Below are 13,712 nucleotides of genomic sequence, written 5' to 3'. Positions count from 1 at the left end.
ATCACAAGTCTTCGTCTCTTTCAACACTTCCAACGCGCCTATCCCATTCCGGATTGCCTGAACTAGCAAGCCGCGCGCCACGCGATGAGCTCTCGATGGGCCAGTACGGTGGAGGACGCAGCATTGGCTGAACAGCGCAAACAAGAGAAGCTTGAGAGGAAGCGCGTCAAGGAAGAGAAAGCGCGACAGGAAGCGGAAAGAGCCGCGGAAGCTGCTGCAGCACAAGAAGCCCGCGGAGACTACGAGGAGAGCCCTCGCCCTTCGAAGCGGCGCCGAGTGTCTCCGTCACCACCGCCTGAACCGGAAGCCCATCTGCTCTCGTTGCCCTCAACGACGTTCGGCCCAGCAGCATCCGTTAATAACTACGAGATCCTCAACGCGATCGAGGAAGGATCCTATGGCAAGGTCTCACGAGCTCGGATCAAGACTTCGGGCGAGATTGTTGCTCTAAAGAAGCTCAAGATCAATCCTTCAGCAGACGAGGGCTTCCCTGTCACCGGCCTCCGGGAGATCCAGACGCTCAACGCCTGCTCGCACCTGCACATCATCGATCTGAAAGAAGTCGTGACTGGCGACACTTTGACAGAGTAAGTCCAGCTCTCGGACGACCATGTCCTGAGTTGAAGAGATCCGATACAACCTGTTCTGACCCATTTATCATCCCATAGTGTCTACCTCGTGATGCCCTTCGTCGAACACGACCTCAAAACGATTCTGTCCACCATCTCAGAGCCTTTCCTGCCATCTGAGACAAAGTTGATGCTGCAACAGCTCACCTCAGCACTGGTATATCTGCATGCCCGCCACATCCTCCATCGCGATCTGAAGACTTCTAACTTATTGTTGAACAACCGTGGCGAGCTCAAACTGGCTGATTTTGGCATGGCAAGATACACGTCTACGCCTCCACCACGACACTTGACGCAGCTTGTCGTCACGTTGTGGTATCGATCACCCGAGTTGCTTCTTGGGACAAGGACATACGACGCCGCCGTTGATGTCTGGTCGCTAGGCTGTATATTTGCCGAGTTGTTGACCAGAGAACCATTGTTCCAGGGAAAGAACGAAGTTGATCAGCTAGCCAAAATCTTCTCCCTCCTCGGCACTCCAACCAGCGGGTCGTGGCCGGGCTTCAGATCTTTACCCAACGCAAAGGCCCTCCATCCAGTCCTGTCCAAGGCGCCTGAGTTGTCGTCGCGATTGTCGGCGACAAAGTTTCCGTATCTCACGTCTGCTGGCCTCCAGCTTCTCACGGACTGCTTGTCTATGAACCCTCAAGGCCGGCCGACGGCAGAGGATGTGCTCTATCATAGGTACTTCAGCGAGGAACCACGTCCCAAGGCAAAGGAGATGTTTCCAACTTTCCCGAGCAAGGGCGGACTAGAAAGTCGACGGAAAGCAGCGTCTCCCCTAGCGCCTGCACGAGGCGAAGCACCTAACTTTGAGGCACGAGACCTTGAGAATGTGTTCTTCGATGTCCATCGATGATGGAATGTCATTCACAGGTGCCAGCAGAGTCTGCGGAGCCGGTAGGAGAAGCCACGAACATTCGACAACAAGTGGACAGCTGACATTATACTTGTCACTATTCTGCGCTAGATGCTTCTATTCAAGAACGCCGCCCGTCGGATACTTTCTCGGTACGTTGGCGGCCAATTGCGTGTGTTGGCCCTTTGTCCAACGACGTTTTGTCGCGTCCGCTTTTTCGCAGACGGCTTTCTGGGAGTTTTTTGCGCTGGGTTTGTGCCGTTGGTGTGTGTGACAAGCCATCACTTCTTGGGTGTCCTTGGCTTTTCTGAGGTGCAGATCATGCTTTGCTTGGTCTTATATACGCCTAATACCCGTACCATCCTCGGGCTTCAGGACGGATGGTGACTATATCAAGAACGTCAGACGTGAGGATGTCGGAGCATAGACGTGCAGACGTACCATTGGCCCGGGCATCCATGATGCGAAAATTCTGCCATATCGTCACCAGACCGATCAGCGTAGCTGTCAAGCCTACTCATTGCCATTGTTAGCGAAGATATACTGGAGATGAGCGGACGAGGGGCGAAGGAGAGCGAGGGAAGATTCTGTGCGGGTCAACGACAAGATGAGCTTGTCGACTGGGTTGGACGAGCCGCAAGTCGACAACCGACAATGTCAGGAATTTACGCACCGAAAATGATAGTCCAGAAGGCTTCCTCGTTCATCGCGGAGACCAAAGCTGAGGACGTTACTGCAGTCGATGATATTCTAGTCGTAGCTGTGTCTCCGGAATGGGCGAGCGTGCAGGGATTATTCTCGGAAGACCACAGTCGAAGTAAATCATGAAAGCCTCAGGTCCATGAGCGGACGCTCTGTCGACTTTATCCAACGACCCGACATCACCTACGCTGTCAAAGTGTTCCGGCACAACGCCCGCCACCTTTGCGCAGTCCTCAAGCATGCCACTGTTGAGGATCGAATTGCTACGTACCGGCACCAACAAACATAGCATACGGACAGTCTGAATGTGGAGACGTAGCAAGGGACACCAGATACCCACCACTTCAACGTTCAAGCCATGTGCCGGTACAGCACTCAAGAAGTGAGAAATGAATTGGTGCTGCAACGATTTACAGTTGCTGCTTCGCCACGGAACGGCGCTCTCGCCACTGCCGGCCAGTCTAGTACCAACCTGACCAGAGACCATAGCCAAGGGATCGTTCTTTTTCTTTTGGATCCTGGTGACCCTCATTGGCTGACAGCCTACCGCTTGAACTTGGGCAAAACGTGCAGCGTAGCTTGCCACGCCTGCACATAAAAGGATCGGATATGATATATCTCTTGCGTGTCTCTTTCCCAGACTTGGGATCCATGGGCTTCGTGCCGGAGAGTCTTCTGCCCAAGGCGAAGACTACACAAGCCTACCACAGTAATGCTGAGACTGCGTAGTATAGCGCGGAATCTCTGCAGTAGGTTGAGAGGCGGATCGTGGACATTACTCAGGTCTCTGTGCCGGAACGTGGTAGGCAAACATAATGTCTTGTACGCAGAGAATACTGGAGTTTCGATAACCACGCCCACGATCCGACATAAGTGTTGCAAGATCTGCTGCTCTTCCATGAGTCCATGACCAGTGAGAAGGGAGCAGGTGGAGTCGTGCCTCGACGCTCGGGCTTTCATGGGTCGCTCAGGGGGCTCGTGCCGGTACGAATTCCCGAGGTCGCTCAGGCCTTGCGCTTTGCGCCGGTACAAACCTTGTCAGCGCTCGCCTGGGTGCCTTGTACCGATACGATTTCTTCTCGAATTGACGTTGTGCCGGTACGGTTTTCCCTCAAGCGCTCGCTCGTGTTCCTTGTGCCGGTACTTCTCTGCCTCAAACGATCGACCATAGAGGTGCTGCCCTCTGTAGTTAATAACCGTTTGGCACCCGTGTCTAGAAAGCATGGCTCTCAACTGTCCGACTTGTGCTCAACGATCGTCCGGATACTTTTACAGTCTCACCACCATCCGCCAACAACGAAGTTACCTGTTTGTGAAGCATGCCACCAGTCCCAAAGGCTTCACCTGTGTGAGTCTCAGACCTGCGAGCCTTGGTCCACGCGCGCTCCCAACACTCTTCACAAAGGCTAGTCGGACCTTTACTGGCTTATATCTTACCTTCTCCTAATCTGCCAACGACTGTAAGCACATTGAGGAGAACGGCGAACTCGGTCCAGGTACGGCGTGTGCTACCTGCACTTGAATTGCGGCACCTCGACCTCCTGGCACAGCTGTTGGCTGCGACACCTCAAACTGGTGGCAAAACGCATTGTTCGACATAGCTGACGCCATATCATCGGCCCACAATCTGAACGACGGGAGATCGTCTGCTCACCTCAGACTGGCTACACTGAACAGCGTGTCGTCTGAAGATTGTCCAGAACTCAGTCACAGCTGAGCAGCGCCCAAGCTATGTTGATCGACGGGGAAAACTTTGCATGCGCGGCCTGCGTCAGAGGCCATCGGGTCTCTTCTTGCAACCATACTGATCGCGAGCTATCTCGTATGCGTCGTAGAGGTGGCAAGCACAAGTGTTCTTACTGTGGCGAAGCCTTCAGTAGGCCAGTCAGACTAGATGAGCATATGGACAGTCAACATCCTTCCGCTCACTTCAGATATCAAGACCGGCATGCGTGTGATCAATGCCATAGGACTTTCGTCAGGGCGCACGATCTTCAGCGGCATTTCAACAAGGTACATGGATCCAGTGATCGTGAGAAGACGGCTTGCACGTCATGCAATGCGGTCTATGCGGATAGGCGGTCCATGTTACGACATCAACGCCACGGCTGTCATACAGTGAACAGTGAAGAGAACGGCGAGCACAATTCGCAACAGCACGACGAGGAGCTAGGCCAGCGCTTGTACGAGGCCGTCGCAGCTGTGATTTCTCCGTCGTCTTCATCAGGTGGCTTTTATACCAGCTCATCGCAAGAGAGCGAGCGAGGCGACCAGGAGCCCGAGAGAGATGGTTCCTCTGCTTCAAAGAATGTTGTTGCTTGCTGGCCTTGTCGGCGTCGCAACACCACGTGCGATAGGAAGCTACCATGCCATACATGCACTACGAGGGGCCAGTCAGAGCACTGTTCGTATGAGCGAAGCACCAAGTGTATTCATTCCTGCACCCAATCATTCCTGCACCAGCCTCCCAAATACAGCCGACGGACGTAACTGATGCGAAACAACGTGTCACTGATGAAGACCATGTCGATTCGTCGAAGCCAGGCGTAGATGCTGACGAGCGGCATAGCCTCCGCCAAGCAGTGCATGGTGACCCAGGCAGTCCAAGTGACCCTTTCCTCTCAAAAGAGTCTCCTAATTATATCATGGAGCCGGCCACGCTGATTGGGCGACTCGCAGCCAAACCATTCCGATACGTCGGAGCTGCCGAATGGGATCGACTATTGGCGGTGGGCAATCAACAGCATGCGGCGAGACTGACAAGCGAGGCGTTCGATTAGCGAAGCTAACAAGCGAGCGATCGGATCTAAGGCCAGGTCTGCGGCAAAGCTAGCACCATACATGTGCTGATAGGACAAAATGAATACTTTGGCAGGTTTTTGAGTCGTGACTATTACAGGTTCTCACCACATATACCTGAGATAGTCACACATGTAGTCTGAGCAACTTCAATAAGTACATCTACTATCGCGCCTCGGTTATGCCTTGTCAGATGATTGGTATATGACATGCATTCGCGCAACCGTGCCACACGATCTTCTTGCCGCGACTATGCTGAGCATCATTCCACAAATTGACGAGCAAACGTTCAGATCGACTTTGTTATATCGCCGATACATACTTCGTGTACCTTGAATTTACCCCTCCACAGCCAACCCCTGCTTGTGATGTCACAAGCCACACAAGATGAGCCACAAACAAGTTTGCGAGGCACGATGACGAGAGAGGGCTCACGAATGGCGAAGGCGCTTAAAATACATAAGTTGACTTCATCGCGCACCGAAGTTGTTCTTCAGTACATCCATCAAAAGGAAAGCACTGAAGCAAACGAGATCAGTCACACCTCGAAGATAACGCCAAGATGCCTTCAACACGTGGTGAGCAATCCTCTTTTCTCCGAGACAGCCTTTGCAAGCCTAGCTCCGCTACAGGCTTTCTCCTTTGCAAGTCGTTCATTTGAAAAGCTACTGACAATTCTCAGCCAGCGCCAAAGCCTCCACAGAGCAAGACGACCCTCTCGAGAAGGCCGAGGCTACCAAGGAAGCCAAGTCCAAGAGCAGCGAAGCCGCCACTGACGGAATCGTTGGCGAGGATGAGCTAGACAAGGCTATTGGAGACAAGGGTCCCGACCCAGAGGTCACCAGTGCGGACGACGACCCGCTTGAGAAGGCGGAGGCTACGAAGGAGAAGAAGTGAGAGGGGAACCTGTTAATGATCAAGTGCAGAGGAAATGCGACGGGGTTGTGAACAACTGCCTGCCCGGGGAAAAGCAGTCCCTGCGATCATAGCCGCGCCTGAGGTGCTGTATATATGTGCGACACAATACCATTGTCCTCAACATCAAGTAATGTTTTACAGAAAGGTGCAGAGGCCGAAGCTGTTATGAGGCAGTGAATGCTCGAGTCAGCTTTCTGCAGCGTGAATGATCCGTGACTCGAGCTTCGACCAGATTATTTCGGAGAAAGCATCATACAACTTGGTAGACTCTGATGAACATGCTCAGTAGACCTGGAGCATGTCGAAAATGTTATAGCACTCAACACACCCTGTCGCTCCGTCCTATAGCTTCATCAATGATGAAGGCCTCCGTCAGATCTCTGCCCTCAGCAGCGCCCCGAGCCTCCCTCTTCACAGCATGGCGGCCACCTCCACAGACCCGCAGCTTCTCGAAAATCAACCCGTTCCGCCAGCAGCAATCTGCTCCGCGTCGACAACAAGCCTTCGTCAGCCCTATGCAGTCTATGCGCGCCGAAAGCAGCAAAAAGAATCAAACGACCCTCATATACGGCATTAGCGTTTGCATAGCCACCCTCGCCCTGGCCTACGGCTCTGTCCCTCTCTACAAGATGATCTGCCAGCAGACCGGCTGGTCAGGCCAGCCCGTGAAAGCACACGACTACGCTGGCGGGGACCCTGCGGCTCGTCTAAGACCTGTTGACAACCACCGAAGGTTGAAGATCACCTTCAACGGCTCTGTCTCCGACGTCCTACCCTGGAAGTTCACGCCTCAGCAAAAAGAAGTCCGTGTCCTGCCCGGCGAAACCGCTTTGGCATTCTACACGGCTACGAACAAGAGTCAGGCGGATATCATCGGTGTCGCGACATATAGTGTAACGCCGGCGCAGGTAGCGCCGTATTTCAGCAAAATCCAGTGCTTTTGCTTTGAGGAGCAGAAACTGAACGCGAATGAGACGGTGGATATGCCGGTGTTCTTCTTCATTGATCCGGAATTTGTCAAGGATCCGGCGATGAGGGGTATTGATACGATTACGCTGAGCTATACGTTCTTCAAGGCTAGGTATGATAAGAACGGGGTGTTGACTACTGTGCCGTTGGCGGCGGGGATGTAAACGCCACGATGGTCACCTGGCTGGGTTGGCCACCATTCACTGGTACAGACCGGCACCGGTTCTGGATCTTATCGTACAACTGTGACTTGATGTGGCAGGTCCGAGCCTCGAAAAGCACAAATCTCGTTTGGCCCGCCGCCGTTTACCATTACGAACTGGTTTGCGTCGACAATAGGGTGCGATCGTGGTCCAGCGTTGGCCGCTTCGATGTCGACCAATCCCTTCGATTGAGTGAGCTTTTGCATCATGCTGGGAGGAACTCCGTTGACAACGCTGCTTCAGACGGTTGGAGACAGCCGTACTGGCAACACAGCGCACACATACTTGCCCCAGGGACAGCGAAGCGGTGCTCACAGTGGTGCGACGCCCAAGATAGCGGCAACAACGACACATTACAGGCGGGCTGCGACGTGACTTTCAGCAATACTGAAGTCACGCAGGTGAAGATCGAACGGGGCGCATATTTACCGGCGCACCAACAGCACCGGCTCAGGTGCAAAAGCACATTACAGCACGACCTGATGAAGCCATCTTCACCGGCGGCAAATTCCCGGTGCTAAGTACTTCTGAAGTACGATTGGTGGCATGATGTCTGCATTTCAGATCTTATGCCAATCCCTTCTGTTGTTCTGTACACTGTGTAGCCGTGCCATCATAGAGAATCCGAGTAAGATTCATGCAAAATCACGGCCAATAGCACAAATCATCGTGAGTGGTTGGCCTTGGACTGCCCGCAGCCATAACCTCGGGACTCAGTGAGGGCACTGGCACTGGACTCAGGCTCGATAGTCACAATGCCGATGTGTAAGCCACGCTTGCCGAGAGGTCTGAGCAGAGCGACAAGGACGTCCACGATGACTTTCTAAAAGAAAAATGCGTCAAACACTTTGCGTTTTGTCGTAGAGAGTTTGTGTAGCGCCCGTTGGCTCGCCTGTGCTCAAGCCACAAGGTCCGAAGAAACCCGCTGGATTTCTCTGCTCCTATTGGCCGGTTCGTCAATAATGTTCTCCATCTTTCGAAACAGCATCGAGACGACAGTCAAGACTTTCCCCCCAGACCCTGACCCCGTGAACCACCTTCAGACACCCGGCTAGGCAGCGAAGAATACGCAGCGCCGTCCCGAGAGTCGCTCACGAGTTGCAACTCACCCACTCTCCAGTTCTGACAGGTGTGAGGAAGTACCGGAAGCTGTCGAAATTGCAAAGTAAGACGTGCCCCTATCCGATGGCGCCAGACTGCGGCGTTTCATCTCGTTCGGGCCCGTTTGACCCCATTCCGTCGCCTGATCTAGAAGTCGACGTCCAGCTTCTGTTCACCACCAGTAAACCTTGACGCTTTTAAGGTGAAAATATGGTGAGAAACGAAATGAGTCCACGTGTGTTTCTGGGGGACTACAAGGTGAGCTTGAGTTTCTATAAAAACACCCGTGTCTTGCACCGCGCAACCCGGTACTTCATTCAGTCTCACGTATACACCTTTTTCCATCTGCACATTCTTGACCGTCTCGACGACGTAAAATCACTCTTACCCAACCAAGCACACCACCTCAGTCACCACGTAAACAACTCAAAATCACCCTCCAAAAATGTACGCTCTGGCAGCAACAACCCTCCTCTTCGCGAGCGCCGTCCTCGCCGACCACACCTTCAATGTCACTGTCGGCCCCGGCCTGGTCTTCAACCCCAACAGCCTCTCTGATGTCGCAGAGGGCGACAAGGTCGCCGTCTGGTTCGGCGCTGGCCACGATATCGCTCAGTCCACCTTCGCTGAGCCTTGCCAATACATGGATGGCGGCATCTACTCGGGCCCTTCACCCAAAGATGGCGATGTCTTTACGTTCGAGGTCACCAATGCCTCAGCACCCATGTGGTTCTACTGCTCAGTTCCTGGCCATTGCCAAGCCGGTATGGCGCTAGCTATCAACCCTACGTAAGTTGTTCCCGCTATGCCTTACCATCTTGAAGTGTCATTGCTGAGACCTCCCGTTAGCACTGACCGCACAATCGAAGCCTATCAACAAGCAGCAGCGCAAGCCTCGACTACACAGCCTCAGAGCGACTCAGTCCAGGGTGGTACTATTGGCGACGGTTCAGAGGCGGCGACAGAGTCCAGCTCCCCAAGCTCAAGCGCCAGTGCATCGGCAACCTCTGCCTCTGGCAGCGCGAGCTCAAGCGCTACTGCTGGCTCGTCTGCTGGCCAGGTCCGTGTTGCGGCGGGCTTGATGGCAGGTGTTGTGGCTGCTGGCGCTGCCTTTGCGCTGTGAGCGGAAGCTCGATGTTCGTGAGCCTTGCATTGGGCGTGTCTGGTTGGTAGGATCTGTTTGCGCTAGCGGCGTCCTACTGGCAGGTGGATCAACGCAGGTTGAGGGCTGTATGTTGGCAAGAGCCAGCCCAGCTGTGTACAGGTTTGTATGTATGTTCACAGGCTTTAGACGAATGCATGTACTGCACTAGATCCCAATACCGAGAGTTCAGGATGATTCAAGGTCTAAGATTGATGCACTCGTGATCTCGACAAACGCTGTTGTCTCTCCGCCCCTGCGGCACGATGCCGTGATCTTGATTCCAACAAGGCAATACTCATGGCTCGCAATTTGGATTGATCGGGCCAAGCCATGGGTTGGCACAGAAGACCTTGGCATCTACGTAGCTTCGTGGTGCCAGCATATTTATTCTCCGTCTCCCCTTCCTAATCCTCGCATTCGACGTTACACTTGTCTATCGATATTTTATAGTCGACGCAGTTGCGTATCATGACCTTCGTTGAGGCTTTCGGGTGATGTCCAGGTACTGATGCGAGCGCGACGTCCACAATGGAGTTTTATCGCTCTGCTTCTCCTGACCAGCTGTGGTATCTACTATTTCGCCTTCAGCACGCCAAACAGAAATGATGACACGAGTAAGGCACACTCGCATGAGCTCGATGATGCAGAAGCAAAGGTTTTGTGCAAACAGCACCATCTGGCACTTGCGCCGGACCGCGCCAGACGGAAGATATACGACCTTGTGACGATCAACACGGAGTTAGATCTACTAGAGATCAGACTTCACACGTTGGCAGAACAAGTTGACTACTTCGTCCTCGCAGTATCGACGCACACTTTCACGGGCGTGCCCAAGCCTCCGACTGAGATTCGAGGAATTTTGAACCTGACGGAGTCTCCACGCTTCGCAGACTTTAGGACGAAGATTCTTTTTCACGTCTTTCGACCAGATCAGACCGGCACTACAGATCCGTGGGCTCTGGAGCGCGCTCAGAGGAATTCCCTGCTGAGCAAGCTCCTGTCGATCCCTGCAGGCTCACCAGAAAGTCCGAAAGAGAACGACATCTTGCTCGTTTCCGACATCGACGAGATCCCACGTCCCTCAGCTCTCACCCTTCTGAGGACCTGCACCTTCCCAACACCACGCATTACACTTTCCACCACCGCACACCTCTACTCCTTCAACACAATCCACTCGCTCCCACAGAAACGTCACTGGCTGCATCCACAAGCCACCATCTGGCGATCCACAGAGACGATCTGGCCTGAAGACCTACGTACTTCAGCCTCTAAACTCGAGTTCAAGTCTCGATATCGCGTGATCGGCGATGCTGGCTGGCACTGCTCGAGCTGCTTCTCTACAATTGCGGAGTTTCAGGCCAAGATCAGGGGCTTCAGCCATCAAGAGTTCAACCATCCGGTGTTCTTGGATCCGGCGCAGATTGTGAGGCGGGTGAAGAATGGGGTCGATCTGGCGGAAAGGGAGTGGGAGAAGTTTGTGAAGGTCGGTGAGACTGGACTCGCGGGTGGAAGTGGAAGTAGGGCCGATGGGATAGTGAAGATGCCTGACTATTTATGGGAGAACAAGGACAGATTCCCGTGGCTGATTGACCGGGATGCCGAGAATGCGAGGTTCCTAGATTGGGACGGACCTGGTGCAGCTAGTCTGGAGGAGTGGAATGGCGAAATGCCAGACAAGTGGCCAGACTAGGACCGCACACAAATTGGCAACCTTGGAAGATGGCTTATGGACCTAGTGAGAGCAAGACGGCATCAGGCAGGTGCGGTGACAGCGCCATTTTGGTCGATGCCATTGGTTTCTGGCTATTTTCGAATGCTCAGAGTTCTCCTCTATTGAGGTGCAGCCTCAGTCTGGTCACCCGATCTCTGAATCTGTTCCCTGCTTTTACCAGGCCTGGAATTACTGCACAATCCCCTACATCGACAACAACAACCTCACTCATAGCTTCGCCCTAGGTTGACTGCTCTTCGCAGCAAGATCCCTCAATTCCCTCCTCAAGATCTTTCCCACGGCACTCCTGGGTATCTCGTCGATATACACCACACCTCCTCTCAGCTGCTTGTACGCTGCCAACTTCTCCGCAACCAACCCCTTGATTTCCTGCTCGGAGATCTTGTTCTTATCCGCCACAACATACGCCCTGGGTACCTCTGTGCCCTCGCCCTCGACACCGATAACAGCCGCATCTTCTATCAGTGGATGCGAAAGCAACAAACCCTCGATCTCGGCTGGCGCGACTTGGATACCTTTGTACTTGATCAATTCCTTCTTGCGATCCGTCACGTACCATAGTCCGCGCTCGCCACGTTGCTGCAGGATGTCGCCTGTGCAATACCAACCATCGATGAATGCGCCTTTGGTAGCTTCTGGGTTCTTGTAGTAGCCTTTGGTCATGGTTGGCGTCTGCACTAGCAGCTCGCCTGGCTCGCCCTCGGCGACGTCGTTGCCATCATCGTCTATCAGTCGAAATATGCAGTTGGGGTGAGGGATGCCGACTGAGCCTGTAGTGTCCTCCATGCCCCTTGGTAGGGTCAAGACTGAGCCTGTTGTCTCGGACATGCCGTATGTGCCTCCCAGCTGGATGTTCGCACGCTTGCCAGCGGCGTTCTGCAAATTCGCATCGAGCGGTGCTGCGCCTCCCAGACCGCCCTCCAGACTCGCGAAATGATCGGCCACGTCGGGGCTCTTCGCTATTCGTGCCCAGATCGCGGGCACTGTGAAGAAGGCAGTGATCTTGTGCTGCTTGTTGTACTCCAGAAACTTCTTCCAGGTGTATTTCCGCATCCAGTAGCACTCCATACCTGAGTACACCGGGCCGACAAAATATCCTGCCACGCCGGCAATGTGTGCTGCAGGCAAATGTGCCAATGTTCGCTGCGGACTCGGAACCAGCTCACCCGTCAACACCCGGGGTAATGCCCACTCCCTCGCCACTTGGCTTGAAATATACACCTGGCTCACCATCATCCTATGGCTTAGCATTACCGCCTTTGGCTGGCCCGTCGTCCCGCTCGAGTACAGCAAGCTAATTATACTATCGCCCAACTCATCCGCATCTGTGATCCTCGTCCAAGTCAGCCTCTTCTTCTCCTTCTCCGCAACATCCTCATCCGCATTTGGCGCCCAAACGACCTTTCCCTCCACCGCCGTTCTTAGGCCCCACTTCCCCGGCTCGCTCTCCAACACCAACACGCGCTCCTCGATTCTGGCGTCATCCCACCCAACAATCCTCGCCGCCTCGATTCCCGTCTCCCGCAACTCCTCCGACACAATCACCACCTTCCCATCACCCTGACTTACCTGCCTCGCCAATTCCTCCGCAGTAAAGCTGTGGCTCGCGGTCGAGAATATGCCGCCGGCAGCGATGGTCCCATAGAAGGCGATCGGCAACAAGATCTGGAGGGCGGAACAAGCGACGATGACGTCCTTGTTGGGACCGGAGGCGCCGATTTGGAAGTGGTGGCGGAGGGTGTGGGCTAAGGATTCGAGTAGGGCGTGGCAGTGACGTTTGGTGAGGTAGTTGGTGGATGGGTTGGCGGCGTCTATGTGTAGTTTGCTGGTGGGGACGGAGAGGGCGTGTGGTGAGTCGAAGAGAAGTGTGAGCAGGTCGAGGTTGGGGTACTGGTAGTACCGGGGAGCGTAGTAGATCTTGGGAGCCATCGTTGCTGACGTCTGGGTGGGTGGCGGGGAGACAGTCACCAGGAGAGCAGGCGAGATCGGCGCTGGGGAATTTCGATGTCACCGGCGGGGATGGAAGCTCTCAAGTCTGTCCGTATATTCTGCTGGGTTGGTCCAGTCACTGCTTACAGTGTGGGTGAATCAGCCAAGCAAGTACTTTTGAACCCTTTACTTTTGCGGGGGTTTGCAAAGGCCCTGGGGTAACAACCGGCCAACCTCGGTTCGGGTCGTTGGGATGTCATTGGATGAGCGTGGAAGGTGTCCTCAAAGCACAGCGTGCGCTGCCTACCTGAGTACCATCTGTGGTACGATATCGTATATTTCCTGCCTCGCAGCAGCACTTCATAACTTCGTCAAATTGCTCGGGAGAGCACCTAACAATCGGAGACTGAGCGGTACGACGATGAGAAAGCACATCAGAGGGGACCGCTCAAGCGCAGGGCGTCGCGCCTGCCTGCCTAAAAAAGCAGGACTCACGGTCGAAACTCCTTTCTCTCGAATTTACGGGAATTGAAAGGACCTTTCATCATCACAGTATTGTCACTTATGGCTTTTAGTGTGAAGGTGCAGTGTAGCTGACAGCCTTTCATCGTGGTCGAGTACTGGGGGGAGTCGCGGAGATGTGTCTCCGGTGTACTTCAGGGCTTTATGGTTTGGGAAGCTCCGGTCTCATCTGAGCGGCATCGAAGGTTAATCTCTGAAGGCTAAT

General features: G+C 54.0%; 6 protein-coding genes across 6 annotated transcripts; 5 read left to right on the top strand and 1 right to left on the bottom strand.

Annotated features, from left to right (window-relative positions):
* Positions 1-84: 84 nt before the first annotated feature.
* On the top strand, positions 85-1,488 carry AB675_6770 (Serine/threonine-protein kinase ppk23; the record flags this gene model as incomplete). The annotated part of the gene is made up of 2 exons (XM_018147085.1): positions 85-587; positions 669-1,488. The coding sequence occupies 2 exons, from the start codon at positions 85-87 to the stop codon at positions 1,486-1,488; spliced, it is 1,323 nt and encodes a 440-aa protein (XP_018003193.1).
* Positions 1,489-5,551: 4,063 nt separating this feature from the next.
* Positions 5,552-5,886, top strand: AB675_6769 (uncharacterized protein; the record flags this gene model as incomplete). The annotated part of the gene is made up of 2 exons (XM_018147083.1): positions 5,552-5,567; positions 5,672-5,886. 2 exons carry the CDS (start codon positions 5,552-5,554, stop codon positions 5,884-5,886), a joined length of 231 nt encoding a protein of 76 aa, XP_018003399.1.
* Positions 5,887-6,266: 380 nt separating this feature from the next.
* AB675_6768 (Cytochrome c oxidase assembly protein COX11, mitochondrial) lies at positions 6,267-7,040 on the top strand (the record flags this gene model as incomplete). Its single annotated transcript, XM_018147082.1, has 1 exon — positions 6,267-7,040. The coding sequence occupies one exon, from the start codon at positions 6,267-6,269 to the stop codon at positions 7,038-7,040; it is 774 nt and encodes a 257-aa protein (XP_018003596.1).
* Positions 7,041-8,625: 1,585 nt separating this feature from the next.
* Positions 8,626-9,303, top strand: AB675_6767 (uncharacterized protein; the record flags this gene model as incomplete). The annotated part of the gene is made up of 2 exons (XM_018147081.1): positions 8,626-8,969; positions 9,030-9,303. The coding sequence occupies 2 exons, from the start codon at positions 8,626-8,628 to the stop codon at positions 9,301-9,303; spliced, it is 618 nt and encodes a 205-aa protein (XP_018003216.1).
* A 529-nt stretch (positions 9,304-9,832) lies between these two features.
* Positions 9,833-11,014, top strand: AB675_6766 (uncharacterized protein; the record flags this gene model as incomplete). The annotated part of the gene is made up of 1 exon (XM_018147080.1): positions 9,833-11,014. One exon carries the CDS (start codon positions 9,833-9,835, stop codon positions 11,012-11,014), a length of 1,182 nt encoding a protein of 393 aa, XP_018003140.1.
* Positions 11,015-11,263: 249 nt separating this feature from the next.
* On the bottom strand, positions 11,264-12,985 carry AB675_6765 (putative acyl-coenzyme A synthetase; the record flags this gene model as incomplete). Its single annotated transcript, XM_018147079.1, has 1 exon — positions 11,264-12,985. The coding sequence occupies one exon, from the start codon at positions 12,983-12,985 to the stop codon at positions 11,264-11,266; it is 1,722 nt and encodes a 573-aa protein (XP_018003341.1).
* Positions 12,986-13,712: the final 727 nt, after the last annotated feature.

This window comes from Cyphellophora attinorum (genome assembly GCF_001299255.1).
Source record: "Cyphellophora attinorum strain CBS 131958 chromosome Unknown Contig5, whole genome shotgun sequence".
In the NCBI taxonomy this organism is placed as follows: Eukaryota; Fungi; Ascomycota; class Eurotiomycetes; order Chaetothyriales; family Cyphellophoraceae; genus Cyphellophora; species Cyphellophora attinorum.
The sequence above is the reverse complement of the archived record's forward strand: the minus strand, read 5'-3'. Positions and strand labels throughout refer to the sequence as shown.